The 26,936-nt window shown below is 44.0% G+C and overlaps 1 protein-coding gene across 1 annotated transcript in view; it reads left to right on the top strand.

Annotated features, from left to right (window-relative positions):
- Positions 1 to 26,936, top strand: part of LOC139544425 (netrin receptor DCC-like) — a 653,665-nt gene that overhangs the window by 528,257 nt on the left and 98,472 nt on the right. Inside the window, exons 19-21 of the mRNA XM_071351497.1 lie at positions 7,848 to 7,955; positions 12,543 to 12,737; positions 18,810 to 18,842. Of these exons, the coding sequence (XP_071207598.1) occupies positions 7,848 to 7,955; positions 12,543 to 12,737; positions 18,810 to 18,842 (336 nt within the window). The remainder of the gene's footprint in view (positions 1 to 7,847; positions 7,956 to 12,542; positions 12,738 to 18,809; positions 18,843 to 26,936) is intronic.

Below are 26,936 nucleotides of genomic sequence, written 5' to 3'. Positions count from 1 at the left end.
TAGTTCCTGGTAGAGCCCTTTCTACTTCCAGGTAGGACCCTTTCCACTTCCAGGTAGAACCCTTTTTAGTTCCAGGTAGAACCCTTTTTAGTTCCAGGTAGAACCCTTTTTAGTTCCTGGTAGAACCCTTTTTAGTTCCTGGTAGAACCCTTTCCACTTCCAGGTAGGACCCTTTCCACTTCCAGGTAGAACCCTTTGTTGTTCTAGGTAGAACCCTTTTTAGTTCCAGGTACAACCCTTTTTAGTTCCAGGTAGAACCCTTTTTATTTCCAGGTAGAACCCTTTTTAGTTCCAGGTAGAACCCTTTTTAGTTCCAGGTAGATCCCTTTTTAGTTCCAGATAGAACCATTTTTAGTTCCAGGTAGACCACGTTTTTGTTCCAGGTAAAACCCTTTTTAGTTTCAGGTAGAACCCTTTTTTTGGTCCAGGTAGAACGCTATTTTAGTTCCAGGTAGAACCCTTTTTTAGTTCCTGGTAGAACCCTTTATAGTTCCAGGTAGAACACTTTTTAGTTCCTGGTAGAACCCTTTCCACTTCCAGGTAGAACCTTTTTTAGTTCCAGGTAGAACCCTTTTTAGTTCCTGGTAGAACCCTTTTTTGTTCCAGGTAGAACACTTTTTAGTTCCTGGTAGAGCCCTTTCTACTTCCAGGTAGGACCCTTTCCACTTCCAGGTAGAACCCTTTTTAGTTCCAGGTAGAACCCTTTTTAGTTCCAGGTAGAACACGTTTTAGTTCCAGGTAGAACCCTTTTTAGTTCCAGGTAGAAACCTTTTTAGTTCCAGGTTAGAACTATTTTTAATTCCAGGTAGAACCCTTTTTAGTTCCAGGTAGAACCCTTTTTTGTTCCAGGTAGAACCTATTTTTGTTCCAGGTAGAACCCTTTCCACTTCCAGGTAGAACCCTTTTTAGTTCCTGGTAGAACCCTTTCCACTTCCAGGTAGAACCATTTCCACTTCCTGGTAGAACCCTTTCCACAGAGGGTTCTACATGGAACCCAAAAGGCTTCTACCTGGAACTAAAAAGGGTTCTCCTATGGGGACAGCCTAAGAACCCTTTTGGACTGTATGTTTATGCTGCAATCAGGGAAGCCTGTTCACAGATCACATTTCATTACACAGCGACACATGTTTTTGGAATTCCTTTTGTCAATAAGTCTACAAAACACGCGTCTCTTTTGTTTGGCCAATAACAGACCATGTTGTTAGAAGGTCTCCTGGGGGTGCGTTGCAACCAGCAGGAAGAATGTAGCACTGTGCAACATTACCGTTGGATTTCATTAAACCTGGAGATTACATGGACCTGTGTGTTAAAGCAAACTGGCTTGCAACCAAAAAAAAACATAAGAAAAAGACCTACCACGTTTTAAGGTATGACCCAGGTACAGACAGTGGTGAAGGAACAAAAGTTTATTATTTTAAACAGGGGCAGACAAACGACAGGTCAAGGCAGGCAGGGATCCATAATCCAGAAAGGGTGTAAGGCACCAGAACAGCAGGCGGGCTCAGGGTCAGGGGAGGCAGAGGTCTGTAATCCAGCGTAATGGGGCAAAGGTACAGGACGACAGGCAGGCTCAGGGTCAGGGCTGGCAGAACGGTCAGAACCGGGAAACTAGAAAACATGAGCAAGGAACAGGCGGGAGCAGGGAACAAACCACTGGTAGGTTCTCCGAACAAAACAAATTGGCAACAGACAAACAGAGAACACAGGTATAAATACCCAGGGGATAATGGGGAAGCTGGGCGACACCTGGAGGGGGGTGGAGACAAGCACAAAGATAGGTGGTTTTTGCGTGACAAAACCAGCCGATCAGTTGATTTCTCGTTGTTACCGTGTCAAGTGATTATGATAACAGACAGATAGTCTGTGTTCTCTACTCCTGCCCCCTATGAAATATCGACCTATCAGGAGCTTTGGAAACCGTGAGGCTGATGAATGGAAAAATACTTATTACAGTATAAGAATATAGAAGTAGAGGGCCTGTATTTCATGCAAACGTTTCACCTTAAAATAATATAATATACACAGTATAGGTCCTTATTCAGATCCTTTGCCTTTTTCATTTTTTAAAAAACTTTACAGCCTTATTCTAAAATTGATTAAATTACTTTTTTCCCACATCTTTAAAAAATATATATTTTTTATTTCACCTTTATTTAACCAGGTAGGCCAGTTGAGAACAAGTTCTCATTTACAACTGCGACCTGGTCAAGATAAAGCAAAGCAGTGCGACACAAACAACAACACAGAGTTACACATGGGATAAACAAACGTACAGTCAATAACACATTAGAGAAAAAGTCTATATACAGTGTGTGCAAATGAGGTAAGATAAGGGAGGTAAGGCAATAAATAGGCCATGGTGGCGAAGTAATTACAATATAGCAATTAAACACTGGAGTGATAGATGTGCAGAAGATGAATGTGCAAGTAGAGATACTGGGGTGCAAAAGAGCAAAAATAAATAAATAACAGTATGGGGATGAGGTAGTTGTATGGGCTATTTACAGATGGGCTATGTACAGGTGCAGTGATCTGTGAGCTGCTCTGACAGCTGATGCTTAAAGTTAGTGAGGGAGATATGAGTCTCCAGCTTCAGTGATTTTTGCAGTTTGTTCCAGTCATTGGCAGCAGAGAACTGGAAGGAAAGGCAGCCAAAGGGGGAATATGCTTTTGGGGTGACCAGTGAAATATACCTGCTGGAGCGCGTGCTATGGGTGGGTGCTGCTATGGTGACCAGCGAGCTGAGATAAGGGGGGACTTTACCTAGCAGGGTCTTGTAGATGACCTGGAGCCAGTGGGTTTGGCGACGAGTATGAAGTGAGGGCCAGCCAACGAGATCATACAGGTCGCAGTGGTGGGTAGTATATGAGGCTTTGGTGACACAACGGATGGCACTGTGATAGACTGCATCCAATTTGGTGAGTAGAGTGTTGGAGGCTATTTTATAAATGACATCGCCAAAGTCAAGAATCGGTAGGATAGTCAGTTTTACGAGGGTATGTTTGGCAGCATGAGTGAAGGATGCTTTATTGGCGAAATTGGAAGCCGATTCTAGAATTAATTTTGGATTGGAAATGCTTAATGTGAGTCTGGAAGGAGATTTTACAATCTAGCCAGACACCGAAGTATTTTTTTAATTTTTTAATTTATTTTTATTTATTTCACCTTTATTTAACCAGGTAGGCTAGTTGAGAACAAGTTCTCATTTGCAACTGCGACCTGGCCAAGATAAAGCATAGCAGTGTGAACAGACAACACAGAGTTACACATGGAGTAAACAATAAACAAGTCAATAACATGGTAGAAAAAAAAGAGAATCTATATACAATGTGTGCAAAAGGCATGAGGTAGGCAATAAATCGAATAATTACAATTTAGCAGATTAACACTGGAGTGATAAATCATCAGATGATCATGTGCAAGAAGAGATACTGGTGTGCAAAAGAGCAGAAAAGTAAATAAATAAAAGCAGTATGGGGGGTGAGGTAGGTAAATTGGGTGGGTAGTTTACAGATGGACTATGTACAGCTGCAGCGATCGGTTAGCTGCTCGGATAGCAGATTTTTAAAGTTGTTGAGGGAGATAAAAGTCTCCAACTTCAGAGATTTTTGCAATTCGTTCCAGTCGCAGGCAGCAGAGAACTGGAAGGAAAGGCGTCCAAATTAGGTTTTGGCTTTAGGGATGATCAGTGAGATACACCTGCTGGAGCGCGTGTTGCGGGTGGGTGTAGCCATCGTGACCAGTGAACTGAGATAAGGCGGCACTTTACCTAGCATAGCCTTGTAGATGACCTGGAGCCAGTGGGTCTGACGACGAACATGTAGCGAGGGCCAGCCGACTAGGGCATACAGGTCGCAGTGGTGGGTCGTATAAGGTGCTTTAGTAACAAAACGAATGGCACTGTGATAAACTGCATCCAGTTTGCTGAGTAGAGTATTGGAAGCTATTTTGTAGATGACATCGCCGAAGTCGAGGATCGGTAGGATAGTCAGTTTTACTAGGGTAAGTTTGGCGGCGTGAGTGAAGGAGGCTTTGTTGCGGAATAGAAAGCCGATTCTTGCTTTGATTTTGGATTGGAGATGTTTGATATGAGTCTGGAAGGAGAGTTTGCAGTCTAGCCAGACACCTAGGTACTTATAGATGTCCACATATTCTAGGTCGGAACCGTCCAGGGTGGTGATGCTAGTCGGGCGTGCGGGTGCAGGCAGCGAACGGTTGAAAAGCATGCATTTGGTTTTACTAGCGTTTAAGAGCAGTTGGAGGCCACGGAAGGAGTGTTGTATGGCATTGAAGCTCGTTTGGAGGTTAGATAGCACAGTGTCCAAGGAAGGGCCGGAAGTATATAGAATGGTGTCGTCTGCGTAGAGGTGGATCAGGGAATCGCCCACAGCAAGAGCAACATCATTGATGTATACAGAGAAAAGAGTCGGCCCGAGAATTGAACCCTGTGGTACCCCCATAGAGACTGCCAGAGGACCGGACAACATGCCCTCCGATTTGACACACTGAACTCTGTCTGCAAAGTAGTTGGTGAACCAGGCAAGGCAGTCATTAGAAAAACCGAGGCTACTGAGTCTGCCGATAAGAATATGGTGATTGACAGAGTCGAAAGCCTTGGCCAGGTCGATGAAGACGGCTGCACAGTAATGTCTTTTATCGATGGCGGTTATGATATCGTTTAGTACCTTGAGCGTGGCTGAGGTGCACCCATGACCGGCTCGGAAACCGGATTGCACAGCGGAGAAGGTACGGTGGGATTCGAGATGGTCAGTGATCTGTTTGTTGACTTGGCTTTCGAAGACCTTAGATATGCAGGGCAGGATGGATATAGGTCTGTAACAGTTTGGGTCCAGGGTGTCTCCCCCTTTGAAGAGGGGGATGACCGCGGCAGCTTTCCAATCCTTGGGGATCTCAGATGATACGAAGGAGAGGTTGAACAGGCTGGTGATAGGGGGTGCGACAATGGCGGCGGACAGTTTCAGAAATAGGGGGTCCAGATTGTCAAGCCCAGCTGATTTGTATGGGTCCAGGTTTTCCAGCTCTTTCAGAACATCTGCTATCTGGATTTGGGTAAAGGAGAAGCTGGGGAGGCTTGGGCGAGTAGCAGCGGGGGGGGCGGGGCTGTTGGCCAAGGTTGGAGTCGCCAGGAGGAAGGCATGGCCAGCCATTGAGAAATGCTTGTTGAAGTCTTCGATTATCACGGATTTATCGGTGGTGACCGTGTTACCTAGCCTCAGTGCAGTGGGCAGCTGGGAGGAGGTGCTCTTGTTCTCCATGGACTTTACAGTATCCCAGAACTTTTTGGAGTTAGAGCTACAGGATGCAAATTTCTGCTTGAAAAAGCTGGCCTTTGCTTTCCTGACTGACTGCGTGTATTGGTTCCTGACTTCCCTGAACAGTTGCATATCGCGGGGGCTCTTCGATGCTATTGCAGTTCGCCACAGGATGTTTTTGTGCTGGTCGAGGGCAGTCAGGTCTGGAGTGAACCAAGGGCTATATCTGTTCTTGGTTCTGCATTTTTTGAACGGAGCATGCTTGTCTAATATGGTGAGGAAGTAACATTTAAAGAATGACCAGGCATCCTCAACTGACGGGATGAGGTCAATATCCTTCCAGGGTACCCGGGCCAGGTCGATTAGAAAGGCCTGCTCGCAGAAGTGTTTTAGGGAGCGTTTGACAGTGATGAGGGGTGGTCGTTTGACCGCGGACCCGTGGCGGATACAGGCAATGAGGCAGTGATCGCTGAGATCTTGATTGAAGACAGCAGAGGTGTATTTGGAGGGCAGGTTGGTCAGGATAATGTCTATTAGGGTGCCCATGTTTACGGATTTAGGGTTGTAGTTTGTAGTTGTCCACATATTCTAAGTTAGAACCGTCCAGAGTAGTGATGCTGGACAGGCGGGCAGGTGCGGGCAGCGATCGGTTGAAGATGATGCATTTAGTTTTACATGCATTTAAGAGCAGTTGGAGGCCACAGAAGAAGAGTTGTATGGCATTCAAGCTCGTCTGGAGGTTAGTTAACACAGTGTCCAAAGAAGGCCAGAAGTATACAGACAATTATGGGTATTGTCTACACACAATACCCATAATGACAAAGCAAAAACTGGATTTTAGAAGTTGTTTTACATAAAGTCCCAGTCAAACGTTTGGAAACTACTATTCAATCAAGAGTTTGGGTCCAGGGTGGCTTGCAACCAAAAAGTCAGTGTTCACAACGTGTTCACAACGTGTTCACAACGTGTTTACAACGTTTTCACAGCGTGTTCACAACGTGTTCACAACGTGTTCACAACGTGTTTACAACGTTTTCACAGCGTGTTCACAACGTGTTCACAACGTGTTCACAACGTGTTTACAACGTGTTCACAACGTGTTCACAACGTGTTTACAACGTTTTCACAACGTGTTCACAACGTGTTCACAACGTGTTCACAACGTGTTTACAACGTGTTCACAACGTGTTCACAACGTGTTCACAACGTGTTCACAACGTGTTTACAACGTGTTCACAACGTGTTCACAACGTGTTTACAACATGTCGGAGTAAATTGCCACAGCAGATTTGCCGTGGTAAATTAGGAAATAAATTATTTCAGTTGAATGATTGTCAAATAGCTAAACTGCACTAAATCTGCTCAACTAGCAAGATTCCTATGATAACCAGCTGCTGAACATATCAGAACAGCCTTTGGTAACAAGGAGGACTAAGATAACACCGACATCATCTTGTAGGGAGAGATAATCAGGTGACCAATAATGTTTGTAACGAGAGATCAGCTGTGTAGGTGAATATAGCACATATTGATGGTTTAACGAGAGATCAGCTGTGTAGGTGAATATAGCACATATTGATGGTGGTAACAAGGAGGACTAAGATAACACCGACATCATCTTGTAGGGAGAGATAATCAGGTGACCAATAATGTTTGTAACGAGAGATCAGCTGTGTAGGTGAATATAGCACATATTGATGGTGGTAACAAGGAGGACTAAGATAACACCGACATCATCTTGTAGGGAGAGATAATCAGGTGACCAATAATGTTTGTAACGAGAGATCAGCTGTGTAGGTGAATATAGCACATATTGATGGTTTAACGAGAGATCAGCTGTGTAGGTGAATATAGCACATATTGATGGTTTAACGAGAGATCAGCTGTGTAGGTGAATATAGCACATATTGATGGTGGTAACAAGGAGGACTGAGATAACACCGACATCATCTTGTAGGGAGAGATAATCAGGTGACCAATAATGTTTGTAACGAGAGATCTAGCACATATTGATGGTTTAACGAGAGATCAGCTGGTTGCCATCGATAGATGCAATTGGCCCGTTTTGTCTGGCCAATTAAAGGTAGACTCAGCGATATGACATAGATACAGAAGGTAAACAGCATGGCTACATTTCTGCAACAACTAAGAGCGGTGAAGCGCGATGCTCAACTTGTCCTCTGTTTTCATGCCCTGGCTACCAGGCTGTGAGCAGGGTGACGCGAACCCGTGCACATGCGCAGGTACTGTGTGTGACTGTGTGAGAGTGAAGTCTTGCATCTCTCTCAATCTCAATATCTGTGGTGCTGCTCGTAGCAACGCCGTTTCACCGGGTCTACCTTTATTAAGGACCATGCAGCCTCTGCTATGGCAGGTTACTGTACTTGGAGGATCAAATTAAACCTCAGGATTAATTCAACCTCAGGATTAATTCAACCTCAGAATTAATTATGCCTCAAATGAGCATCAGTGTGTGATGACGTGATGACAGAATTAGGACCGATGTTGTTGGTGGTATAAACTTGACTTCTGACCCTTACTTCCTCTTTCTCTCCTACCCTGATTGGCTGACAGCTCCCAGCTCTGCCCCCAAGGACCTGACGGTCATCAGTCGTGAGGGGAGACCCAGAGCTATTCTGATTAGCTGGCAACCCCCCATGGAGACCAACGGACGGATCACGGGTAAGAACAGAAGTACTGTTACTGTCTCCACCATGGACCCTTTATCTAGTCTATAGTACTGTCTCCATCCTGGACCCTTTATCTAGTCTATAGTACTGTTACTGTCTCCACCCTGGACCCAAGCACTACCTTTCCCTTCTCCCATAGAAGACCCATAGTCCTCCTCCCCTTCCCTTCTTATCCTTCTCCACCCCTCCTCCCCTCCTTCCCCTCCCTCCCTCTCCTCCCTTCCTATCCTCCCCTCCTCCCCCTCCCTTCCCTTCCTCACCTCCTCCCCTCCCTTCCCTTCCTCACCTCCCCTCCCCTCCTCCTCCCTTCCTCTCTTCCCCTCCTCCCCTTCCATTCCTCTCCTCCCTTCCTCTTCTTCCTCCACCCTACCCCCCCTATTCCCCCCTCCCCCATCCTCTCCTTCTCCTCTCCTCCCCTCCTCCACTCCTCTCCTCTCCTCAATGTTGTAAATCAGTCTCCAGTAATGATCCTGATGACTACTGAAGTCAGACTACGGCCAGTAGAGTGCTCCCTGTGGACAGAGCTGTGTGTGTGTGGTTGATGGATACTGTTTCCTTGTTTCCTGCTCCCCACACTAACTATGTGGGAACACAGTCAGTCAATCTGTCCTTTGGGACACAGTCAGTCAAATACCAGGCTTCTACTGCAATCTTTAAAGAGTGGACAGAGTGGTGCAGCACACTGTTTTAAGGCTGAATGACCTGGAGGGTATCAGGTTATCTCTGCTCATCGTACTGAATGACCTGGAGGGTATCAGGTTATCTCTGCTTGTCGTACTGAATGACCTGGAGGGTATCAGGTTATCTCTGCTCATCGTACTGAATGACCTGGAGGGTATCAGGTTATCTCTGCTCATCGTACTGAATGACCTGGAGGGTATCAGGTTATCTCTGCTCATCGTACTGAATGACCTGGAGGGTATCAGGTTATCTCTGCTCATCGTACTGAATGACCTTTAGGGTATCAGGTTATCTCTGCTCATCGTACTGAATGACCTGGAGGGTATCAGGTTATCTCTGCTTGTCGTACTGAATGACCTTTAGGGTATCAGGTTATCTCTGCTTGTCGTACTGAATGACCTGGAGGGTATCAGGTTATCTCTGCTCATCGTACTGAATGACCTTTAGGGTATCAGGTTATCTCTGCTTGTCGTACTGAATGACCTGGAGGGTATCAGGTTATCTCTGCTCATCGTACTGAATGACCTGGAGGGTATCAGGTTATCTCTGCTCATCGTACTGAATGACCTGGAGGGTATCAGGTTATCTCTGCTCATCGTACTGAATGACCTGGAGGGTACCAGGTTATCTCTGCTCATCGTACTGAATGACCTTTAGGGTATCAGGTTATCTCTGCTCATCGTACTGAATGACCTGGAGGGTACCAGGTTATCTCTGCTCATCGTACTGAATGACCTTTAGGGTATCAGGTTATCTCTGCTCATCGTACTGAATGACCTGGAGGGTATCAGGTTATCTCTGCTCATCGTACTGAATGACCTGGAGGGTATCAGGTTATCTCTGCTCATCGTACTGAATGACCTGGAGGGTATCAGGTTATCTCTGCTCATCGTACTGAATGACCTGGAGGGTATCAGGTTATCTCTGCTCATCGTACTGAATGACCTGGAGGGTATCAGGTTATCTCTGCTCATCGTACTGAATGACCTGGAGGGTATCAGGTTATCTCTGCTCATCGTACTGAATGACCTGGAGGGTATCAGGTTATCTCTGCTCATCGTACTGAATGACCTGGAGGGTATCAGGTTATCTCTGCTCATCGTACTGAATGACCTTTAGGGTATCAGGTTATCTCTGCTCATCGTACTGAATGACCTGGAGGGTATCAGGTTATCTCTGCTCATCGTACTGAATGACCTGGAGGGTATCAGGTTATCTCTGCTCATCGTACTGAATGACCTGGAGGGTATCAGGTTATCTCTGCTCATCGTACTGAATGACCTTTAGGGTATCAGGTTATCTCTGCTTGTCGTACTGAATGACCTTTAGGGTATCAGGTTATCTCTGCTTGTCGTACTGAATGACCTTTAGGGTATCAGGTTATCTCTGCTCATCATAGTGAATGACCTTTAGGGTATCAGGTTATCTCTGCTCATCGTACTGAATGACCTGGAGGGTATCAGGTTATCTCTGCTCATCGTACTGAATGACCTTTAGGGTATCAGGTTATCTCTGCTTGTCGTACTGAATGACCTTTAGGGTATCAGGTTATCTCTGCTCATCGTACTGAATGACCTTTAGGGTATCAGGTTATCTCTGCTCATCGTACTGAATGACCTTTAGGGTACCAGGTTATCTCTGCTTGTCGTACTGAATGACCTTTAGGGTATCAGGTTATCTCTGCTTGTGGTACTGAATGACCTTTAGGGTATCAGGTTATCTCTGCTCATCGTACTGAATGACCTTTAGGGTATCAGGTTATCTCTGCTCATCGTACTGAATGACCTGGAGGGTATCAGGTTATCTCTGCTCATCGTACTGAATGACCTGGAGGGTATCAGGTTATCTCTGCTCATCGTACTGAATGACCTTTAGGGTATCAGGTTATCTCTGCTTGTCGTACTGAATGACCTTTAGGGTATCAGGTTATCTCTGCTTGTCGTACTGAATGACCTTTAGGGTATCAGGTTATCTCTGCTCATCATAGTGAATGACCTTTAGGGTATCAGGTTATCTCTGCTCATCGTACTGAATGACCTGGAGGGTATCAGGTTATCTCTGCTCATCGTACTGAATGACCTTTAGGGTATCAGGTTATCTCTGCTTGTCGTACTGAATGACCTTTAGGGTATCAGGTTATCTCTGCTCATCGTACTGAATGACCTTTAGGGTATCAGGTTATCTCTGCTCATCGTACTGAATGACCTTTAGGGTACCAGGTTATCTCTGCTTGTCGTACTGAATGACCTTTAGGGTATCAGGTTATCTCTGCTTGTGGTACTGAATGACCTTTAGGGTATCAGGTTATCTCTGCTCATCGTACTGAATGACCTTTAGGGTATCAGGTTATCTCTGCTCATCGTACTGAATGACCTGGAGGGTATCAGGTTATCTCTGCTCATCGTACTGAATGACCTGGAGGGTATCAGGTTATCTCTGCTCATCGTACTGAATGACCTGGAGGGTATCAGGTTATCTCTGCTCATCGTACTGAATGACCTGGAGGGTATCAGGTTATCTCTGCTCATCGTACTGAATGACCTGGAGGGTATCAGGTTATCTCTGCTCATCGTACTGAATGACCTTTAGGGTATCAGGTTATCTCTGCTCATCGTACTGAATGACCTTTAGGGTATCAGGTTATCTCTGCTTGTCGTACTGAATGACCTTTAGGGTATCAGGTTATCTCTGCTTGTGGTACTGAATGACCTTTAGGGTATCAGGTTATCTCTGCTCATCGTACTGAATGACCTTTAGGGTATCAGGTTATCTCTGCTCATCGTACTGAATGACCTTTAGGGTACCAGGTTATCTCTGCTTGTCGTACTGAATGACCTTTAGGGTATCAGGTTATCTCTGCTCATCATACTGAATGACCTTTAGGGTATCAGGTTATCTCTGCTCATCATACTGGACCTTTAGGGTATCAGGTTATCTCTGCTCATCATACTGAATGACCTTTAGGGTATCAGGTTATCTCTGCTCATCGTACTGAATGACCTTTAGGGTATCAGGTTATCTCTGCTCATCGTACTGAATGACCTTTAGGGTACCAGGTTATCTCTGCTCATCGTACTGAATGACGTTTAGGGTACCAGGTTATCTCTGCTCATCGTACTGAATGACCTTTAGGGTATCATGTTATCTCTCCTCGTCGTACTGAATGACCTTTAGGGTATCAGGTTATCTCCCTTGGTTTATAATGTCTCTAGTGATTACTTGTAAACAATGAAAATAATGCTAATTGTGAAGGTCTATAGACTACATGACTCAGGTACGTGTTGATTCTGTTATGATGTCAGAGGTCTATAGACTACATGACTCAGGTACGTGTTGATTCTGTTATGATGTAGAGGTCTGTAGACTACATGACTCAGGTACGTGTTGATTATGTTATGATGTAGAGGTCTGTAGACTACATGACTCAGGTACGTGTTGATTATGTTATGATGTCAGAGGTCTGTAGACTACATGACTCAGGTACGTGTTGATTCTGTTATGACGTCAGAGGTCTGTAGACTACATGACTCAGCTCGTGTGCAATAGAATGACGTAATGTTCCCTGAAACATGACTTATGGCATACGATTAAAAAGATAAGGAAACCAAAACAGTTTGATTCCTCAGCGGGTGTGTTGTGTTGTCTTTGTGACCTGTCGGGCTACATCTTGTTCTACACTGGTCAAAACTCTAGCCTGGTCACAGATCTGTCTGTGCTGTCTTGCCAACTCCTATAGTAATTGTCAAGGGTTGTTACTTAGACTCTCTCTGTGTTGTTTTCTTTCTAACACCACCAGGCTATATTTCCTGTATTACACTCTAGATAAGAACATGCCTATAGATGACTGGGTTATGGTTAGGGTTCATCGGTCTTCCTCTGTGTGTTGTTTCTCTACCAGGCTATATCCTGTACTACACCCTGGACAAGAACATGCCTATAGATGACTGGGTAATGGAGAGTATCAGTGGAGACCGTCTGACCCACCAGGTGATGGACCTGAACCTGGACACCATCTACTACTTCAGGATCCAGGCTAAGAACGCCAAGGGAGTGGGTCCCCTGTCAGACCCCATCCACTTCAGGACTAACAAAGGTACGGGATGACTAGCTAGCTCACATCCAGTCCTGTTAACTACCTTCTCCTCTGTCAGACCCCATCCACTTCAGGACTAACAAAGGTACGGGATGACTAGCTAGCTCACATCCAGTCCTGTTAACTACCTTCTCCTCTGTCAGACCCCATCCACTTCAGGACTAACAAAGGTACGGGATGAGCAGTCTTTCTCACAGTTACTTTCAGCCTATCAGTTAACTACCTTCTCCCCTCTCATCCTCACATCCAGTCCTGTTAACTACCTTCTCCCCTCTCATCCTCACATCCAGTCCCTTTAACTACCTTCTCCCCTCTCATCCTCACATCCAGTCCCTTTAACTACCTTCTCCCCTCTCATCCTCACATCCAGTCCCGTTAACTACCTTCTCCCCTCTCATCCTCACATCCAGTCCTGTTAACTACCTTCTCCCCTCTCATCCTCACATCCAGTCCTGTTAACTACCTTCTCCCCTCTCATCCTCACATCCAGTCCCTTTAACTACCTTCTCCCCTCTCATCCTCACATCCAGTCCCGTTAACTACCTTCTCCCCTGTCATCCTCACATCCAGTCCCTTTAACTACCTTCTCCCCTCTCATCCTCACATCCAGTCCCTTTAACTACCTTCTCCCCTCTCATCCTCACATCCAGTCCTGTTAACTACCTTCTCCCCTCTCATCCTCACATCCAGTCCCTTTAACTACCTTCTCCCCTCTCATCCTCACATCCAGTCCCTTTAACTACCTTCTCCCCTCTCATCCTCACATCCAGTCCCTTTAACTACCTTCTCCCCTCTCATCCTCACATCCAGTCCTGTTAACTACCTTCTCCCCTCTCATCCTCACATCCAGTCCTGTTAACTACCTTCTCCCCTCTCATCCTCACATCCAGTCCCTTTAACTACCTTCTCCCCTCTCATCCTCACATCCAGTCCCGTTAACTACCTTCTCCCCTCTCATCCTCACATCCAGTCCCGTTAACTACCTTCTCCCCTGTCATCCTCACATCCAGCCCTGATTCCCAGTTGGAAGAGTCTCTCTGTTTATTTCCTCTTGATTCTGGCCTCCAACCAGGATGTATTTATGGTCCCATCCACACCTGTTATTCCCAGCTAGCCTCTGACATGATTTCCTTCCACCCAGCATGTTTTGCATGAAAATAAACAATGAATAATATTGGCCACCATTGGTACTTTGGTGTGTAGGCTTGCGGTGTAGTTTACAGTGCCTTCAGAACCTATTCATAGTATGAATAGTAATGAACCAATTCCACATTTTGTTGTGTTACAACCTGATTTCAAAATGGATTTAATAAAACGTGTTTTCACCCGTCTACACAATACCCGATAATGACAAAGTGAAAACTTGATTTTAGAAATGTTTGCAAATGTTTTTGAAAATTAAATACAGAAAATATCTAATTTTATATAAGTATTCATCAGCCCTGAGTTGATACTTTGTAGAAGCATCATTGTCAGCGATTACAGCTGTGAGTCTTTCAGGGTAAGTCTCTAAGAGATTTTCACTCCTGGATTGCGCAACATTTGCCCATTATAATCTGGTTGTTGATCATTTCTAGACAACCATATTCAGGTCTTACCATAGATTTTCAAGTGGATTTCAGTCAAAACTGTAACTCAGCCACTCAGGGACAATCACTGTCTTCTTGGTAAGCAACTCCAGTGTAGATTTGAACTTGTGTTTTAGGTTATTTTCCTGCTGAAAGGTGAATTTGTCTCCCAGTGTCTGGTGGAAAGCAGACTGAACCAGGTTTTCCTCTAGGATTTTGCCTGTACTTAGCTCCATTCAGTTTCTTTCTTATCCTGAAAAACGACCCAGTCCTTAACGACAACAAGCATACCCATAACATGATGCAGCCACCACTATGCTTGAAAATATAGAGAGTGATTCTCAGTAATGTGTTGTAATGGATTTGCCCCAAACATAACACTTTGTATTGAGGACAAAAATTTATTTGCTTTACAACATTTGTTGCAGTATTACTTTAGTGTCTTATTGCAAACAGGATGCATGTTTTGTAATATTTGTATTCTGTACAGGCTTCCTTCTTTTCACTCTGTCATTTAGGTTAGTATTGTGGAGTAACTACAATGTTGTTGATCCATCCTCAGTTTTCTCCTATCACAGCCATTAAACTATGTAACTGTTTTCAAGTCACCATTGGCCTCATGGTGAAATCCCTGAGCGGTTCCATTCCTCTCCAGCAACTGAGTTAGGAAGGACACCCCTACCATTGTAATAACTGGGTGTATTGATACACCATCCAAAGTGTAATTGATAACTTCACCAAGCTCAAAGGGATATTCAATGTCTGCTTTTGTATTTTTTTTATCTACCAATAGGTGCCCTTCTTTGCGAGGCATTGGAAAACCTCCCTGGTCTTTGTGGTTGAATCTGTGTTTGAAATTCCATGCTCGACTGAGGGACCTTACAGATAATTGTATGTGTGGGGTAAAGAGATGAGGTAGTCATAAAAAAATATATTGTTAAACACTATTATTGCAGACAGCGTGATGCAACTTATTGTGTGACTTGTTAAGCAAAGTTTTACTCCTGAACTTATTTAGGCTTGACATAACAAAAGGGGTTAAATCATTATTGACTCAAGACATTTCAGCTTTTAATTCCACTTTGATGTTATGGGGTATTCTGTGTAGGCTAATGACAATAAAATCTACATTTAATCCATTTTAAATTCAGGCTGTAACACAACAAAATGTGGAAAATGTCAAGGAGTGTGAATCATTTCTGAAGTTAGATCCAGTCGCGTTAGCACACTGTTTGTCTTCATCACTGTAGGTCAATGGAAACGTGCTAATGCTGTGCTAATGCTACTTCATCACTGTAGGTCAATGGAAACGAGCTAACACTGTGCTAATGCTACTTCATCACTGTAGGACAATGGAAACGAGCTAACGCTGTGCTAATGCTACTTCATCACTGTAGGTCAATGGAAACGTGCTAACGCTGTGCTAATGCTACTTCATCACTGTAGGTCAGTGGAAACGAGCTAACGCTGTGCTAATGCTACTTCATCACTGTAGGTCAATGGAAACGAGCTAACGCTGTGCTAATGCTACTTCGTCACTGTCGGACAATGGAAATGTACTAACGCTACTTCATCACTGTAGGTTAAGGGAAACGAGCTAACGCTGTGCTATTGCTACTTCATCACTGTAGGTTAAGGGAAACGTGCTAACGCTGTGCTAATGCTACTTCATCACTGTAGGTTAAGGGAAACGAGCTAACGCAAAGTAGCGTCTCCCCCGCTAATCTAGTCATGCAGGAGAAAATTATTTATTGTGCTGTTTAGCATCTGTTGCACACAGTGAACAGTGAACGGGGACGTCCCAAGTGGATCCTCTGTTTAACAGCATATCATGGGCCAGTGTTCATAAAGCATATCAGAGTGCTGACCTAGGATCAGTTTTGCCTTTATACATATATGATTATGAATAGACAAGGGGATCTGTTCCTAGATCAGCGCTCCTATTTTTATAACGCTTTTAGAATACGGTCTCTAGTTAAATACTGCTAATCAAGCTCAGATATCTGATCTATTATCATACTGTCTGTCTGCTTACATGGCAATGAACATTTACAGTAAATGATAGAGAACCTCTGTTACAAGTTTTCAGCATGAATCATCGTTATTATGTCTTACTGTAGTTGAGCTGTCAGAAAAAAATGTATTTAATTGCTAGTCTGCGTTTATACATGTCATTCTCCTCAGTTCACTTCTGCGGGTGTTTCAGTGCTTTGAGCCGTTTGGATCCTATTGAGGGAGCACATGAACGGAAAAATAGATTTTTAGAGTGTCGATCAAATCGAATAAAATAAGAGACAAGAGACAACAAAAAAATACTATTTATTACACACTATTCATATATACATATTGTTATATGCAGTACAGTTACATTACATTTTTAGATAGAAGAGAGGCACTGTGAGACAAGATGTTATGTATCTGTTTTTTGAAAGTAAATCTGCTTTTTGTTGCCTGAGTAACCTCTGGTGGCAGAGCATTCCACCATGACACGGCTCTATACATAACTGAGTAACCTCTGGTGGCAGAGCATTCCACCATGACACGGCTCTATACATAACTAAGTGACGCATTAAATCTGCTTTTTGTTGCCTGAGTAACCTCTGGTGGCAGAGCATTCCACCATGACACGGCTCTATACATAACTGAGTAACCTCTGGTGGCAGAGCATTCCACCATGACACGGCTCTATACATAACTAAGTGACGCATTAAATCTGCTTTTTGTTGCCTGAGTAACCTCTGGTGGCAGAGCATTCCACCATGACACGGCTCTATACATAACTAAGTGACGCATTAAATCTGTTTTTTGGGGGGGGGGGGTTTGGCTACAGTGAAGAAACCCATCTGGTGCTGTATGTCTGTTGGAAGCGTATGCAAATAGACACACAAATGTTTCATAGAAAGACTGGAAGAAAAAGTAGTCCATTTTCTCCTCAACCCTCGACCGTAAAAGACATTGATGCATGTTGTAGATGTTAGTTCTGGGCGGCAGGTTGTTGGATCGAATCCCCGAGCCGACAAGGTAAAACATCTGTCGTTCTGCAACTGAACAAGGCAGTTAACCCACTGTTCCCCGGTAGGCCGTCATTGTAAATAAGAATGTGTTCTTAACTGACTTGCCTAGGTAAATAAAGGTTAAACATCCTGAACAACAGTGGATCTTTGTGTTAAAATCGCAGATATTATTATTTATTTTTTTACAACAGACATACCTCTCCCTATCTTCACAACAACTTTGTCAATATGACTCGACCATGATAACTGACCATCCAATGTTGCTGCTAGGAGTTCAGCTTCTCCAACTTGTTCAATGACCCTTTATGTACAACTCCAGGTGAGGTTAAAGTCTAAGAGAATGTTTTGAACCTAAAACCTTTGGTTTTTAGATGTATTTAAGACCAGTTTACTGTTAATCACTCATTCTGACAATGACTGTAAACTAAGAGTTTCAGTGAGCTCACTGGCTGTAGGTGCTGATGTGTAGAGTGTACAATCATCAGCATGCAAAGTGATGTTAGCTTCTCGTAAGACAAGTGGCGTATCAAAATAGAGAAGAGCAACGGCCCAAGGGAGCTGCCTTGAGGGACACCGCACTGTACATATCTGATGTTAGAGAAGCTTCCATTAAAGAATAATCTGATTTCTACCGGATAAATAACTCTCCAACCATGTGATGGCAGGTGATGTAAAGCCATATCAATTTTTTTTTTACAATAACACAATTTCTGATCAATAATATCAAAGGCTGCACTGAAATTTAACAATACAGCTCCAACTATCATCTTGTTATTAATTTCCTTTAGCCAATCATCAGTCGTCTGTGTCAGAGCGGTACAAGTTGAGTGCCCGTCCGGATATGCATGCTGAAAGTCAGTTGCACTGTATTTGTTTCAAATACAATTATCTCCGTCAGTTTACGAAGAACAGGCAGCAAACTAATTGGGTGGCTGTTAGAGACAGGAAATGGTGCTTTACTATATTTAGGTAGTGGAATTAGTTTAGCTTCCTTCCACGCCTGTGGACAAACGTTCCTTTAGGCTTCGGTTAAAGACATGGCAAATCGGGGTGGATGATAGTCTGCTACCATTCTCAATAGTTTTCCATCTAGGTTGTCTATACCAGGTGGCGTATCATTATTGATGGATAGAAAATGTTTTTCCACCTCTCTTCCCCACAAACTTGACCACATTTTAATTATTAGATCTCCAATACAGAAATATGAGCAGTGAGCATCACACACCCCATCTCTCGGGCTCTGTCATTTTCTCTCTCTCTCTCTCTCTCTCTCTCTCTCTCTCTCTCTCTCTCTCTCTCTCTCTCTCTCTCTCTCTCTCTCTCTCTCTCTCTCTCTCTCTCTCCACCCCATGGCAATCTTCACCACTAAATTATTTGTTATCTCTCTCTCTCCCTCTCTCCCCCCCTCTTTCTCTATCCTCCCTCTTTTTCTCTCCCCCATCTTTCTTTCCCCCTCTCTCTCTCTCATTCTCTATCCCTCTCTCTTTCAGTGGAACATCCAGACAAGATGGCCAACGATCAAGGTAAGAAGCCACATACAAACACAGACCCACACAAACACAGACCCACACAAACACAGACCCACACACACTGTCACATGAATGATTCTGCCATTTGTAACCATTAACATCTCCATAATTGCACTGCATTCCTATGGGGACAGAAATACCAGAAGTGTTATAATTGCACTGCTTTCTTATGGGGACAGATAGACTAGAAGTGTTTATCCGTACTCCCTCTGACATCACTTCTAGCAGGTGAAGGGTACTAAGGCCTAGTTATCTTCAGGGAACAGGGAATAAAGGCCAATTAGCTGGCTGTTTTAATAAAGAATTACCACCCGGGAAAAAAAGGAAAATTCAAATCTCTTTTTTTTCTTCTCTTTCTCTCGCCCCTCTCAAATTAAAACGTGAAAACAGACGTGCCTTCTCTCACTAGAAAATCTCAATTGGAAATTGTGTTTCTAATTGAACCCTTGGAGTGGTAAATTGTCTTAGTAGAGAAAGGTGGTGGGGGGGGTTTGAGAGGTGCGGAGGCACCTTTTGCTCTTTTTAAAGATAATAGCGGGTGCTGAATGTCAGAGGCCTGCAGTCATTTCACTCCCCGCATTCCAAATGGTACCCTAAAAAAAAATGTTTTGAGGTGCACTACTTCCGATTAGAACCCCTATGGGCCGTGGTCAAAAGTAGTGCACTACCCCTATGGGCCCTGGTCTAAAGTAGTGCACTACCCCTATGGGCCCTGGTCTAAAGTAGTACACTACCCCTATGGGCCCTAGTCTAAAGTAGTGCACTACCCCTATGGGCCCTGGTCTAAAGTGGTACACTACCCCTATGGGCCCTGGTCTAAAGTAGTGCACTACCCCTATAGGCCCTGGTCTAAAGTAGTGCACTACCCCTATGGGCCCTGGTTTAAAGTGGTACACTACCCCTATGGGCCCTAGTCTAAAGTAGTGCACTACCCCTATGGGCCCTGGTCTAAAGTAGTACACTACCCCTATGGGCCCTAGTCTAAAGTAGTGCACTACCCCTATGGGCCCTGGTCTAAAGTAGTGCACTACCCCTATGGGCCCTGGTCTAAAGTAGTGCACTACCCCTATGGGCCCTGGTTTAAAGTAGTGCACTACCCCTATGGGCCCTGGTCTAAAGTAGTGCACTACCCCTATGGGCCCTGGTCTAAAGTAGTGCACTACCCCTATAGGCCCTGGTCTAAAGTAGTGCACTACCCCTATGGGCCCTGGTTTAAAGTGGTACACTACCCCTATGGGCCCTAGTCTAAAGTAGTGCACTACCCCTATGGGCCCTGGTCTAAAGTAGTACACTACCCCTATGGGCCCTAGTCTAAAGTAGTGCACTACCCCTATGGGCCCTGGTCTAAAGTAGTGCACTACCCCTATGGGCCCTGGTCTAAAGTAGTGCACTACCCCTATGGGCCCTGGTTTAAAGTAGTGCACTACCCCTATGGGCCCTGGTCTAAAGTAGTGCACTACCCCTATGGGCCCTGGTCTAAAGTAGTGCACTACCCCTATGGGCCCTGGTCTAAAGTAGTGCACTACCCCTATGGGCCCTGGTTTAAAGTAGTGCACTACCCCTATGGGCCCTGGTCTAAAGTAGTGCACTACCCCTATGGGCCCTGGTCTAAAGTAGTGCACTACCCCAAACCCTCCCTAACCCGGACGACGCTATGCCAATTGTGCGTCGCCCCACGGACCTCCCGGTTGCGGCCGGCTGCGACAGAGCCTGGGCGCGAACCCAGCCCAGCCTGGGCGCAAACCCAGAGACTCTGGTGGCGCAGCTAGCACTGCGATGCAGTGCCCTAGACCACTGCGCCACCCGGGAGAACTAACTAGTACACTACCCCTATGGGCCCTGGTCTAAAGTAGTGCACCATATGTGTGTCCTAAAGAGTAGGCCGTTTGAGTATGCGGAAAAATAAAATAAAAGTTTAACATTGTAATATACATTCTATACATAGGCCATAAATAGTATGTAACGTTTCTTAAATCAAGTAAACTATTTTTAAATGCCAGGATGTCCTACTCATTTCTGCGTTGACAACAGCTGATCAAATTAGACATGGGGGGGATGTCCTACTCATTTCTGCGTTGACAACAGCTGATCAAATTAGACATGGAGGGGGGGGATGTCCTTCTCATTTCTGCGTTGACAACAGCTGATCAAATAAGACATGGTGCTACGAATGGCGGGACACCAATCAGAGTATAGTTGAAATGCCAGGATGTCCTACTCATTTCTGCGTTGACGACAGCTGATCAAATTAGACATGGGGGGGGGGGGGATGTGCTACGAATGGCGGGACACCAATCAGAGGATAGTTGAAATGCCAGGATGTCATACTCATCTCAGATCTTCATCTGAGTGGAATTAGATAAACATTTTCCCACAATGCATTGGAAGAGGTGGGCTGCTAGTGATGGGCTCTAGTTCTGTTCAAGGAACCAAGAACACAACTAGGCTACTTAATTGGGAAGATGCCCGAAGCTTCTGAAGGTGGGGTTCAAAAGTAGGTTAACTTCTACTGCCTCAGAAACCCGGATCCGGGAGCACCCCCCACCCCCCCCACACTGATTAGCATAGCTAGCATAGCTTCACAAGTAAATAGTAGCATCTAAATATCATTAAATCACAAGTCCAAGACACCAGATGAAAGATACAGATCTTGTGAATAAAGCCACCATTTCAGATTTTTAAAATGTTTTACAGGGAAGACAAAATATGTAAATCTATTAGCTAAACACGTTAGCAAAATACACCCCTTTTCTAACTCCATCAGTTTCTTACTACTTCAGGTGCTATCACCAATTCGGCTAAACTAAGATATTGATAGCCACAAACCAAGAAAAAAACTCATCAGATGACAGTCTGATAACATATTTATGGTATAGGATAGGTGTTGTTAGAAAAAAGTGCATATTTCAGGTAGAAATCACAGTTTACAATTGCACCGACCATCACAACACGACTAGAATTACTATAGAGAGCAACGTGTATGACCAATTTACTCTTAATAAAACATTTCATAAGAATAGACAAAGCATAGCAATGGAAAGACCCAGATCTTGTGATTCCAGACAATATTTCAGATTTTCTAAGCGTTTTACAGCGAAAACACAATAAATCGATAAGTTAGCATACCACATGTGAAAACGTTACCAGAGCATCGATTCCAGCCAAAGAGCGCTATAACGTAATCACCGCCAAAATATATTAATTTTTTCACTAACCTTCTCAGAATTCTTCCGATGACACTCCTGTAACATCATTTTACAACATACATATACAGTTTGTTCGAAAAGGTGCATATTTAGCCATACAAAACCGTGGTTACACAATAAAAATACTAGGAAATCAAGCCTCAATATGTCTGACGTCATCTATCAGAGTGATCTAGTTTAATTGAAAGCTAATCATATACTTGACTAAAAAATACAGGGTTGACAGGAATCGAAAGACAAATTAGTTCTTAATGCAACCGCTGACTTACATTTTTAAAATTATCCTTACTTTTCAATACAGGGTTCGCCAAGTGACGCGATAACAAACAAAATGGCGAAATATGCGTTTAAAATATTTCGACAGAACAACGATTTATCATATTAAATATTGCTTACTTTGAGCTGTTCTTCCATCAGATTCTTGGGCAATGTATCCTTTCTATGTTGTAATCTTCTTTTGGTCGATAGATGTCCTCTGTCCTTCGAAATATCCACTAACGATCGAACGGGACCACAAAACGTGTCCAAAGTTTCAGAGTGCACAACAAAGAAATTCCTCAAAATCGCACTAAACGGATATAAATTGCTATAAAACGGTTCAAATTAACTACATTATGATGTTTTTAACAACTATAACGACTGAAAACATGACCGGAGAAATATTGCTGGTTAGACAACGATTTGGAATGAGGCAAGTCCGATGTCCTTCACGCTTCAGGCGCGCGACGAGAAAGGGAGGTACCTATACGTTTTGTTCTTTTATAATGGCTGTGATTGTGCAATCGATTCCATTCAAAACGTGATGACGTACAGACACCCAGAGGAAGACGTAGGCAGTGTCGGTTTCTTCATAGCATTCACTGTCGCCTTAAAAACAGACTCCAGATCAGGGGTAAAAATTTCTGAAATCTGACCCCTGTCATGAAAAGTGCTGTAGATATTGTTCTGTACCACTCAGAGACAAAATTCCAACGCTTATAGAAACTAGAAAGTGTTTTCTATCCAATAATAACAATAATATGCATATTGTACGATCAAGAATTTAGCACGAGGCAGTTTAATTTGGAGACCCAAATATGCTAATGCGGAACAGCACCCCCTATAGTTCCAAGAGGTTTTAACTAGTGTTTTGTTTTCCTTATTAAAACGACCACAGGATTACATGGTAAGGCTCCATCTTGGAAAACAGAAGTATTTTCTATTTCTTTTTTTTTTGCGAAAGTGGATTTCTCTTTTCTCATTGAAAAGTGTTATATTGTTATATTGACCTTCCTCAGAGCTTTTGAAAACTAAATAGTCAACTATTTTTGGGGGTGGACTTCTGATTTTTTTTGTCGGCAGCGGGGATTCTGGATGTGGCTAGCTGTGTTATTGATGTCATATTTATCAAACCATTTGATTTGAATGGATTGGTTTAGTATTGTAAGCTAGGCAACCTATTTTTTAATTTATTTATATATGTTACAGCACTTTGGTTTCACTAATACATATGGTAAAAAAGAACCAAATGATCTGTTTCTGTCTTCAGACCTTTTTAAATAGGATAGATGGACTACAGTGAGGGGAAAAAGTATTTGATCCCCTGCTGATTTTGTACGTTTACCCACTGACAAAGAAATGATCAGTCTGTAATTTTAATGGTAGGTTTATTTGAACAGTGAGAGACAGAATATCAACAAAAATATCCAGAAAAACGCATGTCAAAAATGTTATAAATTGATTTGCATTTTAATGAGGGAAATAAGTATTTGACCCCCTCTGCAAAACATGACTTAGTACGTGGTGGCAAAACCCTTGTTGGCAATCACAGAGGTCAGACGTTTCTTGTAGTTGGCCACCAGGTTTGCACACATCTCAGGAGGGATTTTGTCCCACTCCTCTTTGCAGATCTTCTTCAAGCCATTAAGGTTTCGAGGCTGACGTTTGGCAACTCGAACCTTCAGCTCCCTCCACAGATTTTCTATGGGATTAAGGTCTGGAGACTGGCTAGGCCACTCCAGGACCTTAATGTGCTTTTTCTTGAGCCACTCCTTTGTTGCCTTGGCCGTGTGTTTTGGGTCATTGTCGTGCTGGAATACCCATCCACGACACATTTTCAATACCCTGGCTGAGGGAAGGAGGTTTTCACCCAAGATTTGACGGTACATGGCCCTGTCCATCGTCCCTTTGATGCGGTGAAGTTGTCCTGTCCCCTTAGCAGAAAAACACCCCCAAAGCATAATGTTTCCACCTCCATGTTTGACGGTGGGGATGGTTTCTTGGGGTCATAGGCAGCATTCCTCCTCCTCCAAACACGGCAAGTTGAGTTGATGCCAAAGAACTCCATTTTGGTCTCATCTGACCACAACACGTTCACCCAGTTGTCCTCTGAATCATTCAGATGTTCATTGGCAAACTTCAGACGGGCATGTATATGTGCTTTCTTGAGCAGGGGGACCTTGCGGACGCTGCAGGATTTCAGTCCTTCACGGCGTAGTGTGTTACCAATTGTTTTCTTGGTGACTATGGTCCCAGCTGCCTTGAGATCATTGACAAGATCCTCCTGTGTAGTTCTGGGCTGATTCCTCACCGTTCTCATGATCATTGCAACTCCACGAGGTGAGATCTTGCATGGAGTCCCAGGCCGAGGGAGTTTGACAGTTATTTTGTGTTTCTTCCATTTGCGAATAATCACAGAAACTGTTGTCACCTTCTCACCAAGCTGCTTGGCGATGGTCTTGTAGCCCATTCCAGCCTCGTGTAGGTCTACAATCTTGTCCCTGACATCCTTGGAGAGCTCTTTGGTCTTGGCCATGGTGGAGAGTTTAGAATCTGATTGATTGATTGCTTCTGTGGACAGGTGTCTTTTATACAGGTAACAAACTGAGATTAGGAGCACTCCCTTTAACAGTGTGCTCCTAATCTCAGCTCGTTACCTGTATGAAAGACACCTGGGAGCCAGAAATCTTTCTGATTGAGAGGAGGTCAAATACTTATTTCCCTCATTAAAATGCAAATCAATTTATAACATTTTTGACATGCGTTTTTCTGGATATTTTTGTGGTTATTCTGTCTCTCACTGTTCAAATAAACCTACCATTAAAAGTATAGACTGATCAATTCTTTGTCAGTGGGTAAACGTACAAAATCAGCAGGGGATCAAATACTTTTTTCCCTCACTGTAGTCCATCTATCCTATTTAAAAAGGTCTGAAGACAGAAACAGATCATTTGGTTCTTTTTTACCATATGTATTAGTGAAACCAAAGTGCTGTAACATATATAAATAAATAAAAAAATAGGTTGCCTAGCTTACAATACTAAACCAATCCATTCAAATCAAATGGTTTGATAAACATGACATCAATAACACAGCTAGCCACATCCAGAATCCCCGCTGCCGACAAAAAAAATCAGAAATCCACCCCCAAAAATAGTTGACTATTTAGTTTTCAAAAGCTCTGAGGAAGGTCAATATAACAATATAACACTTTTCAATGAGAAAAGAGAAATCCACTTTCGCTAAAAAAAATCACACACACACACACACACAGACAGACAGACAGACAGACAGACAGACAGACAGACAGACAGACAGACAGACAGACAGACAGACAGACAGACAGACAGACAGACAGACAGACAGACAGACAGACAGACAGACAGACAGACACATACATACAAACATAGCATATAAATCTTGTGAAATGGCACCAGGGGAGGCAGTGGTTGAAATCCAGGCTGGAGATTGATGTTTGGGGCCGTTCCTCTGGCTCCTCCTCTGGCCCCCCTCTGCCAACCCCGGCCCCCTGCCCCTCCCTGGACCCTTCTAGTCTCTCTGGCCCACCCTGGTCTCTCTAGCCCCCCCTAGACCTTCTGGCACCTCCTACCTCCTGATGGCCCCTCCTGACCCCTCTGGGTACCCCTCTGGGTACTCCTGGCGCCTCTGGCCCCCCCCTCTGATAGGTTGGAGGACGTCCTCCGGAAGTTGTCATAATTACTGTGTAAGTCTATAGGAGGGGTTGAGAACCATGAGCCTCATAGGTATTGTATTGAAGTCAATGTACCCAGAGGAGGACAGAAGCTAGCTGTCCTTTTGGGGGGGGGGGGGATTGAGGTCAGGGCTTTGTGATGGCCACTCCAATACCTTTGTTGTCTTTAAGCAATTTTGCCACAACTTTGGAAGAATGCTTGGGGTCATTGTCCATTTGGAAGACCCATTTACGACCAAGCTTTAACTTCCTGACTGATGTCTTGAGATGTTGCTTCAATATATCCACATAATTTTTCTCCTCATGATGCCATCTATTTTGTGAAGTGCACCAGTCCCTCCTGCAGCAAAGCACCCCCACAACATGATGCTGCCACCCCCCGTGCTTCACGGTTGGGATGGTGTTCTTCGGCTTGCAAGCTTCCCCCTTTTTCCTCCAAACATAACGATGGTCATTATGGCCAAACAGTTTTTGTTTCATCAGACCATTTCTCCAAAAAGTACTGTCTTTGTCCACATGTGCAGTTGCAAACCGTAGTCTGGCTTTTTTATGGCGGTTTTGGAGCAGCGGCTTCTTCCTTACTAAGCGGGCTTTCAGGTTATGTCGATATAGGACTCGTTTTACTGTGGATATAGATACTTCTGTACCTGTTTCCTCCAGCATCTTCACAAGGTCCTTTGCTGTTGTTCTGGGATTGATTTGCACTTTTCGTACTAAAGTATGTTCATCTCTAGGAGACAGAAAGCGTCTCCTTCCTGAGCGGTATGACGGCTGTGTGGTCCCATGGTGTTTATACTTGCGTACTATTGTTTGTACAGATGAACGTGGTACCTTCAGGCGTTTGGAAATTGCTCCCAAGGATGAACCAGACTTGTGGAGGTCTACAATTTTCTTTCTAAGGTCTTGGCTGAT

Source organism: Salvelinus alpinus, chromosome 18, assembly GCF_045679555.1.
Source record: "Salvelinus alpinus chromosome 18, SLU_Salpinus.1, whole genome shotgun sequence".
NCBI classification, from domain to species: Eukaryota; Metazoa; Chordata; class Actinopteri; order Salmoniformes; family Salmonidae; genus Salvelinus; species Salvelinus alpinus.
The sequence above is the reverse complement of the archived record's forward strand: the minus strand, read 5'-3'. Positions and strand labels throughout refer to the sequence as shown.